This window comes from Amblyomma americanum, chromosome 2 (genome assembly GCF_052857255.1).
Source record: "Amblyomma americanum isolate KBUSLIRL-KWMA chromosome 2, ASM5285725v1, whole genome shotgun sequence".
NCBI classification, from domain to species: Eukaryota; Metazoa; Arthropoda; class Arachnida; order Ixodida; family Ixodidae; genus Amblyomma; species Amblyomma americanum.
This window is the reverse complement of record NC_135498.1, coordinates 157423491-157442599: the sequence shown is the minus strand read 5'-3', so window position 1 is coordinate 157442599 and position 19109 is coordinate 157423491. Positions and strand designations below refer to the sequence as shown.

At 46.4% G+C, this 19109-nt stretch overlaps 1 protein-coding gene across 1 annotated transcript in view; it reads right to left on the bottom strand.

The window, feature by feature from the left end:
- LOC144121915 (protein O-mannosyl-transferase TMTC1-like) overlaps nt 1–19109 on the bottom strand; it is a 137885-nt gene that overhangs the window by 49875 nt on the left and 68901 nt on the right. The window contains exons 4-6 of the mRNA XM_077655354.1: nt 7247–7453; nt 3443–3521; nt 1720–1823 (exon numbers count right to left, since the gene is read on the bottom strand). Of these exons, the coding sequence (XP_077511480.1) occupies nt 1720–1823; nt 3443–3521; nt 7247–7453 (390 nt within the window). The remainder of the gene's footprint in view (nt 1–1719; nt 1824–3442; nt 3522–7246; nt 7454–19109) is intronic.

The window sequence follows — 19109 nt, the reverse complement described above, 5'->3', positions numbered from 1 at the left end:
TTCTCAGCAAGCCACCGCACTTCTAGACCTAAGCGATGGTATTGTGGTAGAGCATCCGCCTCACATGCGGGAGGCGCTGGGTTCGATCCCTGTAGTGCCGCCGGGTACCCATCGGTTTTCTAATGGGTACAAGATATACCCCGGCTTGGTGTTCGGCTATTCTGGGGTGAACGTTTGGCAAAAGGGGTCTTCGACCGAACCGTTGCGTTGACGGGCCAGCGATTCGGTCCGCCGTCAAGCAACCCTAAATGCGCCTCATGCGGTAAAAGCGCACTTGTGGCCCTTCTTGAGTTTCTGTTCGCGCGGACTTTCTCTGCTAATTTAACCAGCGAATGAGACGCTCGGAGTAATTCCTGGGCTACCTTTTCGATTACGGCAGTAACTGTGTAAAATTACGCTAAACACTGCTACAATATTTGAGGGCTTATTTGTTCTCTTCCTGGGCCCCGATTGGACGTGGGAACGCCATTTTTTACAGCGCAGCAAACGAGTTGAGAGTTGAAGTACTGCGTCCTGCCCAGCACCGCTGTCATGTATGCGATAATAAACACACATAGACCTGTCCACGCGCCACACAGTCACCGGATTATCTCAACCCACGTATACCATTGCTCCCACGGTTGGGGATTCCTCCTGCTACACTAAGCTCAGTATTGTGAGTTCTGCTCCTGCCAATATAACCCACGTATTGGGTAGCAACCATACCGCGTAAAGCTTCAGCCTTAACTCACCAGCTTAAGACGGCGCCCCAGTCCTGGGACATGCAGTAAACGTTTTATGTATCACCCTCTCTCTCTCTCTCTCTCTCAACGAAGCGTGACGAACTGCGCAGAAGAAAATCGTGGGCCGCTGTAAACTGCACACGCAGGTACTAAAGCGTGTGTGCGACGCCGGACTCAATCCTTGAAAAGCCTCGGAGGCGTGGCTTAAAGTTCGGTGAATTCATTGTCTTTCTATTGCTAAAGAGAGGGTGGCGTCAACAAGGCTAAGGACTGCAGGAGGTGAGGAGTTGGTGGTCGCCAGCTGGGTCATTAAGTCCGCTTAGCTTTGTGCACCAAGGACAGATTCAACGTGAATCACTTGTAACATAAGCGCCGCGAGGCGACTATCGTTCTGGCAGAGCACGGGGCAGCGACTGACGCGTCGAACAGGTGCGTTGACTGAAGAGCGTCGATGCAGATCAAGATGCAGGCTTGGCGGACCAGTGGAATAGCGGTTACCGAATGCAGCTCCTGCTGTGTAAGCCACAACTTTCGCACCAAAGAAAAAAGACTACGCAATTCGAAGCCAAGACCTCTTCGTTAGTGCAAGGCTTTAGCGGCTTCTCTTTTTCCGCTTCTGTCAGCAATGAGTCAGGTTTTCTAACCTGCATTCCTATCTACCGTGCCGAGTTAGAAACAAGTGATTTTCGCACTAAATCCTTACAGCTGTTATGCATGGCCCCACAGCTATCGTGCTGTATAAGCCAACCGAAGATTACTGCCGTCAGCAGTGGTATACCAATAACTGGCTCCTGCAACGTGGTGATTCTCTTTATGATACACTGTACACTCCGGTGTACACTCTTACACTGTACACTCCAGTGTACATACACTGTACCCTCCGATACACTGTGCACTCCGGTGTGCACTCTTTATGATACACTGTTCAATCCGGTGCATGAATAACAAGATATGAATGAATGAATGAATGAATGAATGAATGAATGAATATACTCACCTTGTGAGGATTCTTGGCGAGAAAGACGCGGGGTTGTCCGCTTCAGAGAACTGAGGTAGGCTCCCGTGTAGCATCCAAAGCCTGAAGGACAGCAGCAGAGCCAACTGCAGGGGCACGAGAAGAAATAAGCGCCGAGAAAGCGCCGATTGGTCGAACGTGCATTCTCAGAGTATTTTGGCATTACAAGCGATACTCGTTTTTGTTTCAAATACATAAACTGCATAAACCACCAACCGATGACGTTTTTAAATTTATTTTTGAAACTCCTTGGACATGTGTTGTACATCAAATTGTTGTCTACACTAAATAACCTTGATTCTTTCCTGAGTGACTGATTCCCTAACAGCCCATTACCAGCTTTCAAAGTTAACTACGTTTCAGACATGGTTCCTGTTCTGTCTGGTGTTCCCCACGGCTCACTGCTCCCCTTTTTATTTTCGCTATTCATCTACGACCTAGCAAACGAGGTGAATGTCAATAATCAGCTATTCGGAGCCGATTGCGTGATTTATCATGAAATAGAAAACTAGACCGATGAAGTAAGAAATAACAATGCCCTACACGGAACCGCGCATCGGCGTCTTAAGTGCCGGATTACAGCCGATAGGATTGCAATTATCAAACAAGGCGGCGTGCTAGACAACGGCGCTCGAGCCACATTTTCGGCGCCGGGAGGCGTTGCCACAATAGACGAGGCCTTCAGCTCCCTAACAAACGGCGCCTCTGTGGCGCGCTCGTCCGATGCGGGCGGTGACATTGGCCGCAAGCGTCCGCGGCCGTGCTCAGCCCTTTGTGCGAGAAACCTGCATCGGGGAACGCGAAGAGGTCACGAAGCCAACAACGGCGGCGCCGCCGGCACGCGCTTGGTCGTCGCCAGAGGACAATGCCTCGGATCAGCGGTGGCGACGGCGATGGCGGGACAGCTTATGAGAATTTGAGAATCCCATGTGGCTTGCCGGGGAACGAGTAGCTCACCTCCAACTGGGCGGTGTGGGAGGTGGCCACCGTGAGTGTGTGTGTGTTTCTGTGATTCGCGGCTCAGTCGGAGAAGGAGGCCTAGGATAAACATTGCATTGGGACGATTCGTGCCACTGCCGAGCGTGGAGCCTGAACGCTATTTGGTGTGCATTGTCGACGAAAGTTGTTCTTTCGCGGCTTTTGTAGCCAACGGAGGAGGAGGTGACGAAGAAACAAACTAGCGTAGACTCTTCTCGAAAGTCAACCTAATGTTCAAGGTGCCGAGCAGGCACGGCCCAAAAGACCTTTCTTACCTCGGATATGCGCCGGCGGGTGAAAGCGAAGCACGCTGCGCGATGTTTACTGATACTGATAAAGACATGGCTAAGCCTTGAATACCCCTTCAATAACGTCACACGTTACAGCGTAACCAAGCGCCGGTAATGGGATGTGTCACATCTGATCTTTGCTGGCCAACAAATGTACAAGACGCATAGTACAAATGACAATACTTCATATTGGCAAACGGAGAACGCGGATGACACTAGACACTTGAAGGGTAATTTGTCATACATTTGTGAAATCTCCACACTTGATGCCCTTGATGGACAGTAAATTTACCTGAACTTAATATTAGCGCTTATACTCCTTTTCACTTTCGCACATATTGCGTACAATGCATTTCTACGGACTTCGATAATGTACGCTCCGGTCCGCGTAGTCTCCTCTTCGCGTCGGCTCAGGTGTGACAAAGGGCAATACTCACCAAAGCCATTAGCGCCAGCAGTTGAGGATCACGGACGCTTCTTCGTACAGTGTCTTGAAAGCAATGGCTGCAGAAGAGCCTGCGAAACGAAATGAGAAATAAAAACGGAGTTTCAAGACGCGATTTTCTTCCCACTTACGTGCCGCTGTATGTTGCCCGCGTTAGCATTATTTACCGGTGCACAAGATGCATGCTACACAAAATTAAGGTACCTTAAAAAGACCGAAAGCGCAAGCTCAGCAAAATTGCGTTTGGAACATTCGTGAAACACTAATATGCCAACCAGCAATATAAGCCACTATGGCATGGGAGAGTCCTTTCCCCTGCGGTGGACGTAGTCAGGCTCATGATGATGATGATGATGATGATTGTGCACTGCTATGGGGGCCTGACTTTGTGCATCTATTATGTATAAGCAACGATGATAGTCGCTTACCATGAAGCAGAATTTAAAGCATTTATCCGCCAAGTCGCACCTTTGCACACAATTCCGTCCCAACTTTATGCAAAACGTCTCGACCGATCTTCGCATCGTTAACCTCCTCGCCCCTCTTTTTATCTTTTTCTTTCTCTCTCTCTAAGTCATCGAGCATTAGCGGGAGCCACACACGAATAAAAACAAAGGAGAAAGAGGAAGAGAATACGAAAAACGGAGGGAAGGAAAGGAGAAACAGAAAAAGGAAATACAGAAGCTGAAAGAAAAAATAAAGAAAGAAAGAAAGAAAGAAAGAAAGAAAGAAAGAAAGAAAGAAAGAAAGAAAGAAGGAAGGAAGTAACGAAGAAAAGAGGGAGGGAGAGAAGGAGGAAGGTAGGAAAGGAAGGAAGGAAGGAAGGAAGGAGGGAGGGAGGGAGGGAGGGAGGGATGGAGGAAGAGAGGGAGGGAGGGAGGGAGGGAGGGAGGGAGGGAGGGAGGGAGGAAGGGATACGCGAGAAAAAATAAGGACCGACGTACCCGCTACATCCGCAATGCCGTCTTTTTGCCGTTCGCTCTGCTGGCAAAGACAATAAAAACAGTAAGCAGAGACTAGAAACCGTTCGTGCTTTCCTAAACATTACTGCTTATTTTAGCCTGAGTCACGAGCCCGCAAGCAGAAAAAAAGTAATGCTCAGTCGCACAACGGAAGCTTGCGAATCTCAGCAGCGGCAGGCTCTTAACCCCTAACAGCAATTTATTGTCGTTTCTTATCTACGTGGTTTTAAGAATGGCATGTCCTGTAATTGAGGCGGTAATACTTTTCTTTACGTTATTATACTTTTAGAGGGAAGCGCGCAATGCACCAAGGGACGAGGACACAAGCAAGGAAGATGCACGTGACACACGAGCGCGGACTTACATCAGTTTACTTCATACCTCGGGCCATAATATATAGGAAGATCGTGGGGCAACGATACGCATGCGCTCCAGTCGGGATATTCATATGATGACGCAGGTAAAAATAGGTCCTGGCGAATAAGAGCGATGGACACGCAGAAACCATATAATGGGTCTTCTCATTTCTGCTTCCGCAATCTCTCCAGTTAATTTACATCTGGTTCTGGTGACAGCAGTTCAATCATAATTTAAAGAGGCTGGCACATGGACATTTCATCTGTTTCGGTTTGGTTTTTGCACGTGGACACTTCACCTGACTTAATTTCGTTCTTATCTTCACTGTTTTCGTTTGGATTGCCCTTTTTGCAGCGTGCGTCAGGTAACCCTCCCATTGTTAAGTTACATTATTACAATGTTCCCGGAGGCGATCATTAAAATACGTATCGCTCTGGCCAACATAGTTTTTGCTGTATGTTAGAGATGCTGTAGACAACTGAGTCAGTATATTCAAGGAACTTCGTTCGGTGCTTCTATTGCACTCAAGTTTCTTTGAGATTACCGATTTGTTCATTCTGCACAAATTTTACAGCTTATCTTGTGTCCTCGCTCCTTTGTGCGCTGTACGCTTCCGTCGTCACAAACCTACAAGCCCAAGCTGCGACGTTAGTTGTAGAAGAACCAGTCAGACAGGAATAGAGCAGAACTTGCTACTTCAGTGTTCCATCTTACGGCCCGATCTCCCTTTCTTTCTGTGCAAAAAAATGAATATAAAGATAATTTTTAAACCCCATTTATTATTCCAGCGGATATAACCTTTTCGCGAAGCGTAATGGAAACCCCCCCCCCCCTCCCACACACACACACACCTCGCATATATCACACGCAGTATTCTGAAAACCCAATTTGCGGGCGGATGCAACACCCCTGGAGAAGTGCTGCACCTAAAAAAAGATCCTTGTCAGAAATTGTGTACTATATATATATATATATATATATATATATATATATATATATATATATATATATATATATATATATATATATATATATATATATATATATATATATATATAGTGTGTGTGTGTGTGTGTGTGTGTGTGTGTGTGTGTGTGTGTGTGTGTGTGTGTGTGTGTGTGTGTGTGTGTGTGTGTGTGTGTATATGACCACTGCAGGTGTGAGTGTATTTCACTGCTTTTTTGTGCCGTATGACCTATGAGTGGAATACGTGCAGCACTTATGCACTGAAGCTTCAATAGCTAGAAGGAAACTCCAAATTCTAAAGAAGCAGCGTAGTGCATAAATTAGGGCCTCACTAAAGTGCTGCAAGTTTACTGCGGCATAATAAACTGAAGTAAACCATCAAAGCTCATTCCGGTAAGCCCGCGTAAATCCGTTTTACGAGCTCAAATTCTTGCTGGCGATGAGTAAATTAGAAGCACTGCGCGAGGAAGATTGTAGAGCTTACGGTTTTTTTTTCTTTTTTACTACTGTGGCGACGGAAATAAAGTCGCCGAAGGATTTCGGTGTCTGTGTCGCAATGTAAAAATATTCGTTACTGGTTTGCAGATATGTTTTCTAATGCGGCAGTTCTGAGAAAGTCTAGCTAGCCAAGTCTAGGTTTCGCTAGCTGTAACGGCGGCAGTTTTTGAACAGTTCCGAACGTTGCGCTCTCCATATTCGGAATCCCTGTGCAAGCGAAATGCGCTACCGCTTCATCTGCGCCCTTTCCACGGACATGTGCATAGACTTGCGCATACATTGGCGAACTCTGCAAATATCACTGATATTTTTTTAGGACAGAGCAGACAAGAAAATACGGTCAAACGTATACAAATCAGACCGTTCTTGGCGATTGTTGCTTATCACGGTCATTCACTGCTTCTGAAAACGAAGAAATTAAGGCGAAATCTAGAAGCAAGGGGCCATACCGCTTAATGTTTATAAATCTTAAATCTGCGAGACATATATGAGGAAGCTCACAGTCACCGAACCCAAGCAGCATAGGGGAATGTTTCAATCTTTTCATCATATATACAATTTGTGGGCTTAATCAATCACACAATATTAAAGTAATTATTTTATCGCTTAAAGATAATTAATTAGAAAGTAGATGAAAACAACAACATGCTGCCGGTGGGATTCTTTAGTATGGTTTGAACACCATAAATTCAGAATGTGCGCATTTAATACTTACAGCAGAAACAAAGAATTCTCAAATCTTCATGCGTAAATCAAGGCCCACCTTGTAGTGCATCTTAAACATGAATGGCGGCATTTCGTCTCAAAGCAGTGGCTGTCACGCATGGTGAGACACCGACAGGCCACAAGAAATTTTCGCGAGTGAAAAGCATCCTGAACGTTCGCTATGCTAAGACTGAGATGGCCAGAACTGAACAGTATGTCGTGCGCCACAATGCCTTAATGAAATGGAAAACAAATTGATGGGCAATGCTACTTTGCACTGAGCAGCAAAGGTAAGATGAAGCTCTCACCATTGGTGGTGGTTCGGCTGGCTGCTGTGGGGCTGTCTGCGAAGCCGGGCTGAATTTAGGACCACGGTGCGCACCCGCAGAGCCACGCAAAGCGGCAGCACGGTGATACCCTGCTCCTTGGCGAGCAGGGAGCAGGCAGCCAGCACGCCGCAGGCGCCGACCCACTTAGAGCCGCTCCATCCAGGGACACCTCCTGAGTCCAGGCATCTTCCCAGGCAGAGACGTCGTCCAGGTTAGAGCTGCTACCATTATCACTCGCCTTTCCCAGAGGTATGACTACTCGGAAAGGTGGCTGTTTTGAATATTTAGTAATTGCGAGGCACTTCACGCATTCACTTAAGGTGTACCCGATGACGGTGTACGGGTAGTAACGCCTGTGCTTGCAAATGCCGAGGCTCTTTGGAAGCACCAAGTGTATGTATCGCAGGCAAAAACAGGAAAGCAGCCGATCACGTGTATAAAATACTTCACCCGCCATCTGGCGGTCTTCAGTCCTTCTTGAGACGCCCTGCATTCACGTTTCGAATTAGAATGGTGCCCGGTCTGGTATAGCACTGCTCCTCTACGTATGTTGGGCCATTTCTTACGAATGACACGAGACCCCAAATCTGTGATAGCTGCGTTAGACGTCGAAACCGTATAACTGCCAACGTGACACCCATTGCAGTTTAGCTGGAAAACTCAAACGACGTTAGCCATATTTATTCAGCTTGAAATGTCCGGCGTACAACCACGGCTTATCTACCCCCGTTCGTAACTGTGGAGCTTTTTACTTCTGGCTTCCTTTGACGCACTACATCAGGCTTTTCGTGGAAGCAATGCACAGCGACTTGCCAAAGCGACAGTAACTTTCTTCAATTCAGCCTAATTCAAAGCGTACATTTATGATGGAATACCTTCGATGTACCCATTGTCTGGGCGTTACCCATTGCTCGCGCAGTCGGCGCCACAATATGACGTGACTGAAACATATCAAGCTCCCTTCCTGGCTAATGGGAACGCGATGCCAGTAGGCCTGGGTCACGAGTGCTACGGCGGCGGAGAAATAGGTGCAGTGGATAATTTGCCAGTTGTGTCCGCCTTACTCGGGATCCACGCAAGCGCGCTCTATCAAGTGGAGGGGGTGACGTACAGTCACGGTCAATATGCCGCCTCAGAAAGGTGCGCAAAGCGCTGGAGTTTCTTGTTTCTTCTTACCCGCAGCCCAGCATTGCCGGCGTTGCGATAATCGAAAACGCACTGCTGCGTCACGTTTTCTTGGAAGCGAGTAGTACGTGGGAGCAGTTTCGAGGACGATGTGAAAGCATACTGAAAGATTTATGTGGCTAGACTGTCGTAGAAACTTGATTTGCCTTGACAAGTTCCAGTGTATCTTGGAGTTAGCCCTATGTACAGTTTTGTATGTCGCCTCAGTAGCATGCTGGGAATAGTGAGTCCGCTCTTCAAACATTCTGAGCCTGCTCTTATCTTATCCTTTCAGTAAAGACACCCACCGACTATTCTGGATTAGGAACTTTCGGGGCAGCGCGTGGCCCAAGGTCCACAGAAAACAAAAAATGACTTTGACCTTAGCACAGACCTGAGAATATTTGAACGACGGACGAGTTTTTCATTACATCTCGGAAAATAAATGCACACGAGCTGTATACGAGACGAAAGAAGCACCGTGTTTTGTTTCTTTCGTCCTGTATAACGTCTCTTGCGCTGATTTTTACTAAAAAGAAAAACCTGAAGGCGATCGATCCACACGTGACAAAGATGACTATGGGAGCTAAGATCACCTGCCTAAGTGTCACTCATGTCCTTGGTAAATGATTCTGCATTGTAATTTTCTTTTCATGTTGTTCATTATTCTCCTGCCTTTTGCACACATTTTGATACTTTCTCAAATTCTGCCGATATTGTGTTCAATCCCGAAGTCTGATTTTAGGCGTATATTTGTTTAAGCTTTCCGTGCGATCAGTATTGCAACCATAAGATGCGATACGTTTCTGGGAGTTTCATGTGCGCACGGATAAAACAAAAACACTGTCTTCAAGCTGGTTCTTTTAGCCGAATTATTGTAAACTAAAGACTACAATGAAAGTTTTTTTTTATTTTTACACTGCTTTCCTACCAATAAAACATAAATGTTGTAAAATAGCTCGAAACAGCATATGCAAACATTTGCAAAAAAGCAATGCGATAAATTCGGCAATTAACTTCCAAGATGAGTTTGCAGACGTTACTGTCGCCATTAAAGTATAGCGTATCGCATTGGGCAAGTTGGTCAGACATGCTAAACGGGGGAATGGCCCCTCCCCTTTACCAATAAAGCATAGTTTCGCCTGGGTTCATGTTAAGAGGAGATATTTTTCACTGTTGAGCTCACAGCTCGTTATAAGCTAAGCATATTGAGAGGGTGCCTGGTATTCTGTTCCCAGAAAAAAAAAAAAAAAACACGCTTGCATACACAGGCAATGGGTGAATGCGTGAGGACCGGCGGGCGTTTGCAGAAAATGGCTTTCTTACGCTAATGAGGGGAAGCTTCGAAGTGCCGAACTCATCATTATATTTTAGCTTCTTCCGGGCCTAACACATCTAGGAGCTGCCTACGAACGACAACTACTAATTGCGAATGGGTTCACGCAAGTTACGAAAACTTTCCCATTTCCTATGGCTGAGGCATGGTTATAGAGAACTGCTTCGGTAAACAAGGCAAGCTATCAGGGAGCGCATTTTAATAGAGCGAAGAAGGCCTCTTAAACTAAGCGGCACACATAAATGTTCTCCTGTCATTTCCTTGATGGCGGGGAGTGCCCTTTGATATGCTCTTCCCCTTCCACCACAAAGAGAGAGAAAAGTCCAGGACCTTCCAGTCTCTGTCGTAGAAACTGGTGCAGACACTGCATAGCTTGACTGGATCTTGTTTCCTTCCTTTTATCGCCAGAATGTCTTCAGCAGGAAAAGCTGCATAGGGACTTTCTTCTGCAGAAACGGCGTCTCTAACGACATCGCGATATGCCGTGACAAAAACTTATGTGTTGTTCAGAGGACCCAAGCCGGCTCCTTTGGCGGGCACTGGAGTAATGTGGGTTCAGGAAGATATGAAGTATGGGAGTAAGTGGTTTTTTGTTGTAGTAATGTACATGCCTAGATGTACTGATTATGTCACCTCGTCATCTCGGCCTTTTCTTAACAGTCGTGGTTTCCGCTGCTCCTTTGGCCGTCATAAGAAAAAGAACACCATAGGGCGGCGGAATGGCTCTGCGCTTGCTACCCGATTTTTTGCCTCAATTCGTCGTTTAGGAAGAAGGTAAATCAGTACCTGTTACTCTTGATAAGAAGGACCAGGAACGATGTTCTTTTTCTGCCTCTGTCTTGGTCTGTTAAGGGCCCACTTATTTAAAATGTCGAACGAACTAGCTCGTTATAAGCTCTTACTTCAAGATGTATCTGGCTCCCTCGCGGATAGGGACAGCTGCTCCAGATCGCCCATTGGAAGACGGTATTAGACCGCTGGTAGAGGGTGGTAGCCGCCCAATAGTAGAGGCGCGTTTTTAAAATACTGACAGTACAGAAGAACTTCGCTTTCTTCCAAGACAGGAACATCGCAAAACAGTGCCTTCGAGCAAAATATTGAGAGCGAGAGCCGACGTGAGAAGCGGTGGAGGATGGAGAGAAAACAGTCCTTTTGGAAGAAACAGAAGAAAAACGAACGACGAATTTCTATTTTGAGCCCGTTTAATCTCGTAATGACGGAATCTGAAGGCGCTTAAGTAGGAAACGGTACCACAGGCCGTGAATGCTTACGTGCAGAACTCATTTCTCGCTATGGGCCTTTTAGCGCAGCAAGAAATGGAAACTAGCATAATATGTGTAACTCTAGGAGTTAGGAAGAGAGCAGTGTGGGTGAGGGAACAAATTCGATTTAATGACATCCTACCCGAAATCAAGAAGAAATGGGCATGGGCAGGGCATGCAAGAGAATGGAGTGGATTCCAAGAGAAGGCAGGTGTAGTAGGGGAATCAAGGGGTCAGGTGGGAGAATGGCGATTAGGAAGTTTGCGGCGATAAGGTGGCAGCAGCTGCCGCAAGGGAGGTTCAATTGGATCCAAATTGGAGAGGCTTTGGTTCTGGTGTGGGTGTAGTGAGGCTGATGATGACGATGATGAGATAATTATGAACTTTATTTAAGGTGCGTCCGAACCACATGAAGGCATTAAGTACTGCAGTTGCTTTATCCAGATATCCACGAGGCTTCATGCACAAGCTAAAGAAACAGCTTCGGTTTGAATTGCTACCCCGCGGAATTGCAGGCACTGTTTCCATAGGTTTGCTTGCGTGCGTCAGCTGAAGCTTTGTGGTCGTTCTCACTGCTGTGAGATCAACCGTATGCACCGTTTCTTGAAGAACTTCTTGAGGCAATCAACATTCCGAAGCATCTGTTTGAGATTGTTTTGACGTTTGTGTCGCTCGTCGTTCCACAAGCAAAACAAACAGAGCGATACCGTTAGGAGAAACATCCATAACGAGGCGAAGGAGCGCGAGCATTGCCGAAGAAGTTGTGACGTTCGTGAATGCACGCTAACCAGGAATAACACAGGGAGTGGCCGGGCGAACGCATCGGATAACGGCTCATTAAGTAGCAGCATTCGTGGCACCATATTCATTGTTGAAAAACTGCTTTCTAGGAGCTAGTCTGAATACATCTGCGGCATATGAATCTGCCGCTGCTTTCAACAGGATTCAGCTGCCGACCCTCGCCGTAGCCTGTACAGGAGTTTTCATGCCCGACAACTGTGGGCGAAGATATTACATAGCGGGAAACACTTGATAAACACATTTTTTAATGTAATGTAAAATTTCAGTACAACAATTAATATATCCGTAGGCCACCCGAAGCAGTGTTCATTTTTTTTGCTATAACGTTTTTGCTATAGTAAAATTGGTTTTCAATGGCAGTCGTAACAGCTCGATACGATCGATGAAAACACGTTAAAAGAAAGATGTTGTTACACATCATAAGAATGAACCATTGTCTTGAATATTTTCATAATAGTATCTTGCAATTTTCCAATGTTCAAAAATTTTGGCCGAGAATGTTGGACATGTCAACTCAAACAGTACTTGTGAAAGTGCACAAAATTTATCCACAATCAAATAATGAGTCTCGATTCGTCATGCACGGCCGCGATCAATACCCCACTAATGGTCTAGACGTCACCACGGCTGCCCATGTTTCCATGCTGTTCACCTAGACGTACCTGACCATATGGGGCATCATCGCACAGTAAACTTTGATCTTTTGCACTGGAAATAAGGGAAGATATCCTCAGGCACTGGGCCACTAAAACACGCCGCTGGTAATTGCCAGTTTGGAAAGCTGCACTCTTGCCGGAAATCGTCGTGCCGACGCAGCCTCAAAAATGCATCTGATTTCCGACGCCATTTGTGTACATTACATTATTACAAATTCTCTGGCCTCTCTGAACACAAACACTTTTTGCGCAAACCAAGTACATAGGTTCTGTGCTCCCGAGGGAGTCATCTTCACTGCATAAAATGTGTGTATAGGTTTGCAAAACCTAAAATATGCCATATGTCGCAGCTGGGAAATAGGGCAGCACGGAAAGCCCGCCACTGAAAAAACAGACGATAAAACCTGAGAAATAGATTAGGAGCTGGCGCTCGGATGGAGTTTGTTAGCTGTGTAGGCAAGCGTAACGGCATAGTAAGTTGAGGTATGCGTTGATCGCATGTACTGTTTTCAGTCTTTTTACATAAATTTAAATAGTTTGAAATTATTTTGTCGTACCTGCTGCATTTCTTCCCTTTCGGCGAAAGAGACAAGAACCTTGTTATGGTGCGCTTATATCTTCTCCAGACCTGAGCAGTCGCGTAGTGCGGGAAAGACCACCAGATCGCTTAAAAAGGGGCGCGTGTGCACTGCGTGGAGCCTCGCTATTGCCTACGCACTCCGTTCTCGCGTGCGCTTTCTTTGCGCGCTAAATTCGGGAGACGGCGAGCGCACGCGCGGCCTTTTGCATAGCGTGCGTACTCTGCACGAAACCTTCATTGCACGCAACGCCAACACGCAAGGGGTCCGTGCGCCTTTGCCCTATGGAGGTTACTCCAAGGACTCCTCGCTCACGCCGCCGTATAGTGAACCCTAGAGATCTTGCCGTGAGCCATTAAGGCAATAGAAACGCGAGCTTTCTCCACGTGCCGACACATGCAAGTACATAATGTTTGTTCACACTGTTACAGAAACTTTGAAAAAGTAGGCACTAAGTTCTACAAGTACATTATTTAAGACGTAGCAGGGACACGAGAAAAGGCGAGGTTCTTAGGTGGATGCAATAGAAGAAGCAGGGTGCGTCATCGCCTCCTGAACTGAAGATGGCGCTCATTGCAAAAGCAGGTATTGGCATGCAGCGGTTAAAAGGGCTGGTTGAGGAGCCAGTTGATTCACTGTGTTTACAACATTCGTTTTTTCGGCATGCAGCGGAGTTGTGAACGCCAGGTCAAAAACAAACTTTTACAACGTGAGCCAACCCGCGACTTTTGCCTAATTTAACAGCCGTTTTACTGACACAGGTATGTAAGAATACGACAGGGCAGTCAGTTCAGCGAGCGGTAATGCAAATCGGTAGCAGGCCTAATAGTTTTGCTTTTTTTCTCGAGGGGGGGGGGGGGGGCATCTTTCTTTGGCCAGAGTTGTTCAGTGGAAGAACTCTTGTTTATTTTAACCTGGACTCTACCTTCTGTGTGAGCGGACATGTAGTTAAATGTAAGTCATAGTGTGTGTCTGCTAAAACTAACTGTTCTAAAATGAAACCGCTCAAAGTGCCCCCACGGCAGAGCGCGACGAAAATTTTCAAATCGACGCCATTAATATTTTTTTTCGCTGATATCATAAAACAGATACTGCAAAATTATTCTCAGCCTTCCTCCTATCACGCTTACCGATACCGAAAAGAATGGGCGAAAAAGGATGCAGTAAAATGCATTCACATTCAAAACTTCAAAATGTACAAAATCCTTGTCCCACCCGGACCCGCGGTATCTTGCCCCACCCCTTGGGGAAAAATGACCGGCCATTCCAAAGTCAACATTTTGTAGTTGACTCCGTGGACATATGTACAATCTTTTCCAGGCCATTCGAATTACTAACACTATACTCAGAGCAAACCAGGCACTTTTTTGTAGCATAGATAATTACAGACTATGCTTTCCTACGAGAAGGGTCTGCATGTTACCTGGCCACTGGATGTTTTCGACTTTCCTGCTTTCATTGGAATTTTTTTCTGTTTTAGTGTCACAGTTGTTGGTCTTTTGATCAGCCGTGTTGAATGTGCATGCGATTTGGTTCGGTTCGCAGCACGCGAACATGGTGACTTGAATCAAGAGTTTTAGTTTCACGTACGTAGAGGGTTCACGTACGCAAACGTGAGGAGCCTACGTAGCCTGCACGCAGTTGGTTCGAAACCCTTATAGTTACACGTACGCGAAACACGCCGCGCGTTACGCCTAGCGCCATCTACTAAGAAACACAGACACTGGTTGTAGCCAAAATCATCCAAGACAAGTCACTAAGCGAAGCCATTCATAGCGAGACCGTTGCAATGACGACGACCAACGCTACTTCGTCAGGCTTAGCAGCTGAAAAATCGCCCTTCTGTCTGAAAAACAAAAGCTATTTGTCGCTTAAAACCTTATGCGAGGGTAAGAATGGGCAAATCGAAGGCGAATACAGCAGTTTAGAACACCATATTGCCTCGAGGGATTAGCGACGACGCCGTTATCGCCGTGAAGCGGCGGGCAGGGTGCCGCCATGTTTGTCAACGCTACGTACGCAAGCAACGCAAAGACCGCAACGTAAAAATCCGAATCTCACGTACATACGTGAGACTCGCGCATACCCTTTGCGTTCTGCGCATGCGCACTGGTCACCCGTAAGAGCTCTACGTACGTTAAGCTTCTACGTGCGTGAAACTAAAACTCTCTAATGTGAAAGCTTATATTCCGGACCAAGCATGCAGAGCTTGCTTCACTGTCAGAAGGTGTCAAATAGCTGTTCATGCCCGCCGTCCAAAGTGAGTCGGTTGCCGCTTTTCATATTCTTTCATTTTCTTTACTATCTTGTTGTGAGTACCTCTGGGAGCACCAAAACGCTTGATGGCAACAGCGCCGCTTGCGTCTATCTAGAGCTTGCTTCATGCTTTGAGCGCGCTACTCGGCATTCACTGGTTTCATTTTAGTGCGAGAACAATATTCCGATGGGTAAGCCTGGAGCAAAATCTTGCGATGTTTGTGGGCTTGCGCCAAGTGAAAGAAAAAATACAAATAAATCAAACAAATATCCACGACCTATAGCCTACCAAACAAATATCCACGACCGATAGCCTAGTTCACTAGGCTATCACCGCAGCCGAACACGCGTCGAGTTAAATTGCAATGCACTCTCACGCTGTGCATTGCGCATCGTCCTCATCAACTAATACTGTGAAACTAATCTTCGCGATTTGAGTTATGTGGTGACAGAGAGTGGGATACGCTGCATGCGTTGGCGTGGACAACGTTGCGGTAGAAACACGGCACCAGAAAAATACGCGTTGGGGTTGATATCATTGCTGCAGAAACGCGGCAGTGGAGCATAGGCCGCCGGCGTACATTGGATAAATTGGCACTACCGATGAAAAAAAATGGCCAGGCTTGGCTTGGTTAAGCCAAGAATGCGTTGCATATCTCGATGGAGTTCCGTGCTGCTCCGTTGACTCGATAGGCTATTGACTCGATCGCCATTGAAACTGCCCGTGTAGCAGCGCTCAATCACCTTTGAGTCGATAGACTATCGGTTCGAGGGCCCTCGAAATGCCCGTGTGACAGGGGTATAAGACTGTCCCGGCGAATGAGCGCAGCTATTTTATACATATGCCGTGACGAAGGATGGATGGATACGGCTGAACCCTTTACATCGGGCGGTGGCTCAAGCCACCTAGCCATGTCTTGTGAAATTTTACTCCTGTCTTGCTTTTAGCCACCAATCAGATAACCTTCGCTTGGTTACTTCTAACCTCTTAAAATCCACTTTCCCTTCACTATCCCTAAACCCCAATGCCTCGGGTAAGTCAGCCCCGCTGCCTTCCACTGTAGGGTGAAGCCCTTTACAGAAAAGTATCAAGTGTTCAGCCGTTTCCTCCTCCTCTCCGCACGCAATGCACAAAGTGTCTATCTCCTGGTACCTGACTCTATACTTCTTAGTCCGCAAAACTCCAGTCCTGGCCTCAAACAACAAAGAACTTCCCCTACAGTTATCATAGATATTTTCTTTGACAATTTCCTGTTTAAAGGTCCGGTATGTTTCTAGTGCCGATTTCGTCAGCATCCCTGTTTTCCACAAAGCTCTCTCTGTTCCTTTAACCTTTTTCTTAACCGATAATTGCTGATTTGCCCCCTTACTGCTGTCCAGATATTTGCTTGTCAATTTTCTAGTTCGCTTTCTCCATTTCGTGTCAACATTCTTTATATACAGGTATCTGAAAACTTTCCTAGCCCACCGCTTTTCCTCCATCCTTCTCAATCGTTCCTCAAATGCTATCTTACTGCTAGCCTCTCTGCTCTCGAAAGACGCCCATCCCATATCACCCTGTACCCCCTGATTTGGTGTATTGCCATGTGCTCCCAAAGCTAACCTCCCTACTCCCCGTTGCCTAATTTCCAGCCTTGCTTGAACATCTGGCCTCATACACAGGACCGCATTCCCGAAGGTCAGGCTAGGGACCATCACCCCTTTCCAGATCCCTCTTACCACCTCATACCTATTGTAATTCCACAGTGCCCTATTTTTCATGACAGCTGCATTCCTACTAGCTTTATTCATTACATATTTTTCATGCTCTGTCAGATACTCAACACTGTTATTTATCCACACCCCAAGATACTTGTACTCATTCACTACCTTTAGCACGAACTCCTGTATTCTATGCTCGCCGCCCTCTTCATTAAATGTCATGACTGCAGATTTTTCCTTACTATACTTGAAGCCTAATCTATCTCCCTCTGTACTGCATATGTCTAACAACTTCTGCAGGTCTTCCTTGTTGTCAGCCATTATCACTATATCGTCCGCATATATTAGTCCCGGTAATGTCTGTTTAATCAATTCCCCTTGCTTGAAAAAAGATAGGTTGAAACCTAGTCCGCTCCCCTCTAGCTTGGCCTCCAAACCTTGCAGGTACAACATGAACAACAAAGGGGACAGAGGACATCCTTGTCTAAGCCCCCGCTGTATCTCTACAGGCCCTGATACATTTTTTCCCATTTTATGAGCACTCTGTTACCTCTATATATATCCTTTAAAAGATTAATTACTCTATTTTCCACATCCAATGTGCCCAATATGTCCCACAAATGCTCCTGAGTAACGTTTTCATAGGCTCCCCTAATATCCAGAAATGCTAGCAATAAGGGCCTATGTTCCTTTTCCGCAATTTCTATACACTGTGTCAATGAAAATAGATTGTCCTCCAACCTCCTTTGTTTCCGGAACCCATTCTGTAGTTCCCCTAGCACCCCCTCGTTCTCCACCCAAGCCTGCAGTCTATCCTTTATAATTTGCATCACCACCCTGTAAACCACAGACGTCACTGTTATGGGGCGATGGTTACTTACGTCTGATTTGTCCCCCTTTCCCTTATATATCATGTTCATTCTACTTAATCGCCATTCATCGGGGACTTTCTCATCCACTATCATTTTGTTCACTACCTGTATTAATGTTTGCTTGGATTTTGGTCCTAACTTCTTTATCAACATAATCGGGATACCATCTGGTCCTGCTGATGTGCCACTAGGAACCTTCTTCTCTGCCCTTTCCCACTCTCCTTGCTCAAGTGAAGCTATTGCTGTAACCGGTCTATCCTCCTTCGATAAATTATGTACCACGTGCTTTGCTGAAAATTTTTCCGTCATCCTTGTTCCTATGTGTTTTATTGCTTCATCCCCTTCTAGTCGAATACCCTCATCTGTAACAATAAACCTTTGTTCTAGCCAAGTTTTATTACTCATTGCATTAAGATGTTTCCAGAATTTTTGGGCTGCTTTTCTATCCTTTTTATTTACTTTTGACATCCATTGGGCACCCTTTCTTTTGATTTTCTCATTAATCAAATAGGATGCGTCCCTTCTACACTTTATGAAGGTATCCCATTTTCTGTCTACTTCGGGTTTTGGTTCCCCCCTCTTCTTGGAATATCTGTGTTCCCTGGATGCTTCCTTGCGCTTTTCTATTGCCCTCTTGACCTCCCCATCCCACCAACTCTTGGGTTTGCATCTTTTCCCTTTTAGCTTTACTCGCACCTTAGCTAGCTCTAGCTCCAGTAATCGAGTTAATTTGGTATAAGTCCATTCTGTTTCACTATCCTCAAAAATTACTTTCTCGATTTGTTTGGCTGCTACTTCCAATTGCTTTTCTGAGTAAAAATTTCCCCCTGATTGTTTATCTTGATTCAGTGACGTCAATCATAGCGCAGCGCCCCTATCGAGAGGAGCGGGAGTCAGGTGGTGGCTGCGGCCGCGCGCGACCGCGCGAGTTGGGGCCCAGCTTTTCCTCCGTGACGTCACGCGCCGGCGTAGCGCCCCTAGCGGGAGGAGCGGGAGTCAGATGGTGGCTGCGGCCGCGCGCGACCCGCGCGAGTTGGGGTCCAGCTTTTCCTCCGGCTGTCGTGACGTCCCGTCACGTGGTTTGGTGGCTGCCCGGCCGCGCCCAAGGGCTGAACTGAGTGATTGCAATATGCAACGCATAAAAGTTGAAGACGCGCATAACTGGCTCCTTGGGTCAGTGGACACCTCAACCGCGCTTTCAGGTACGTGGCGGTGG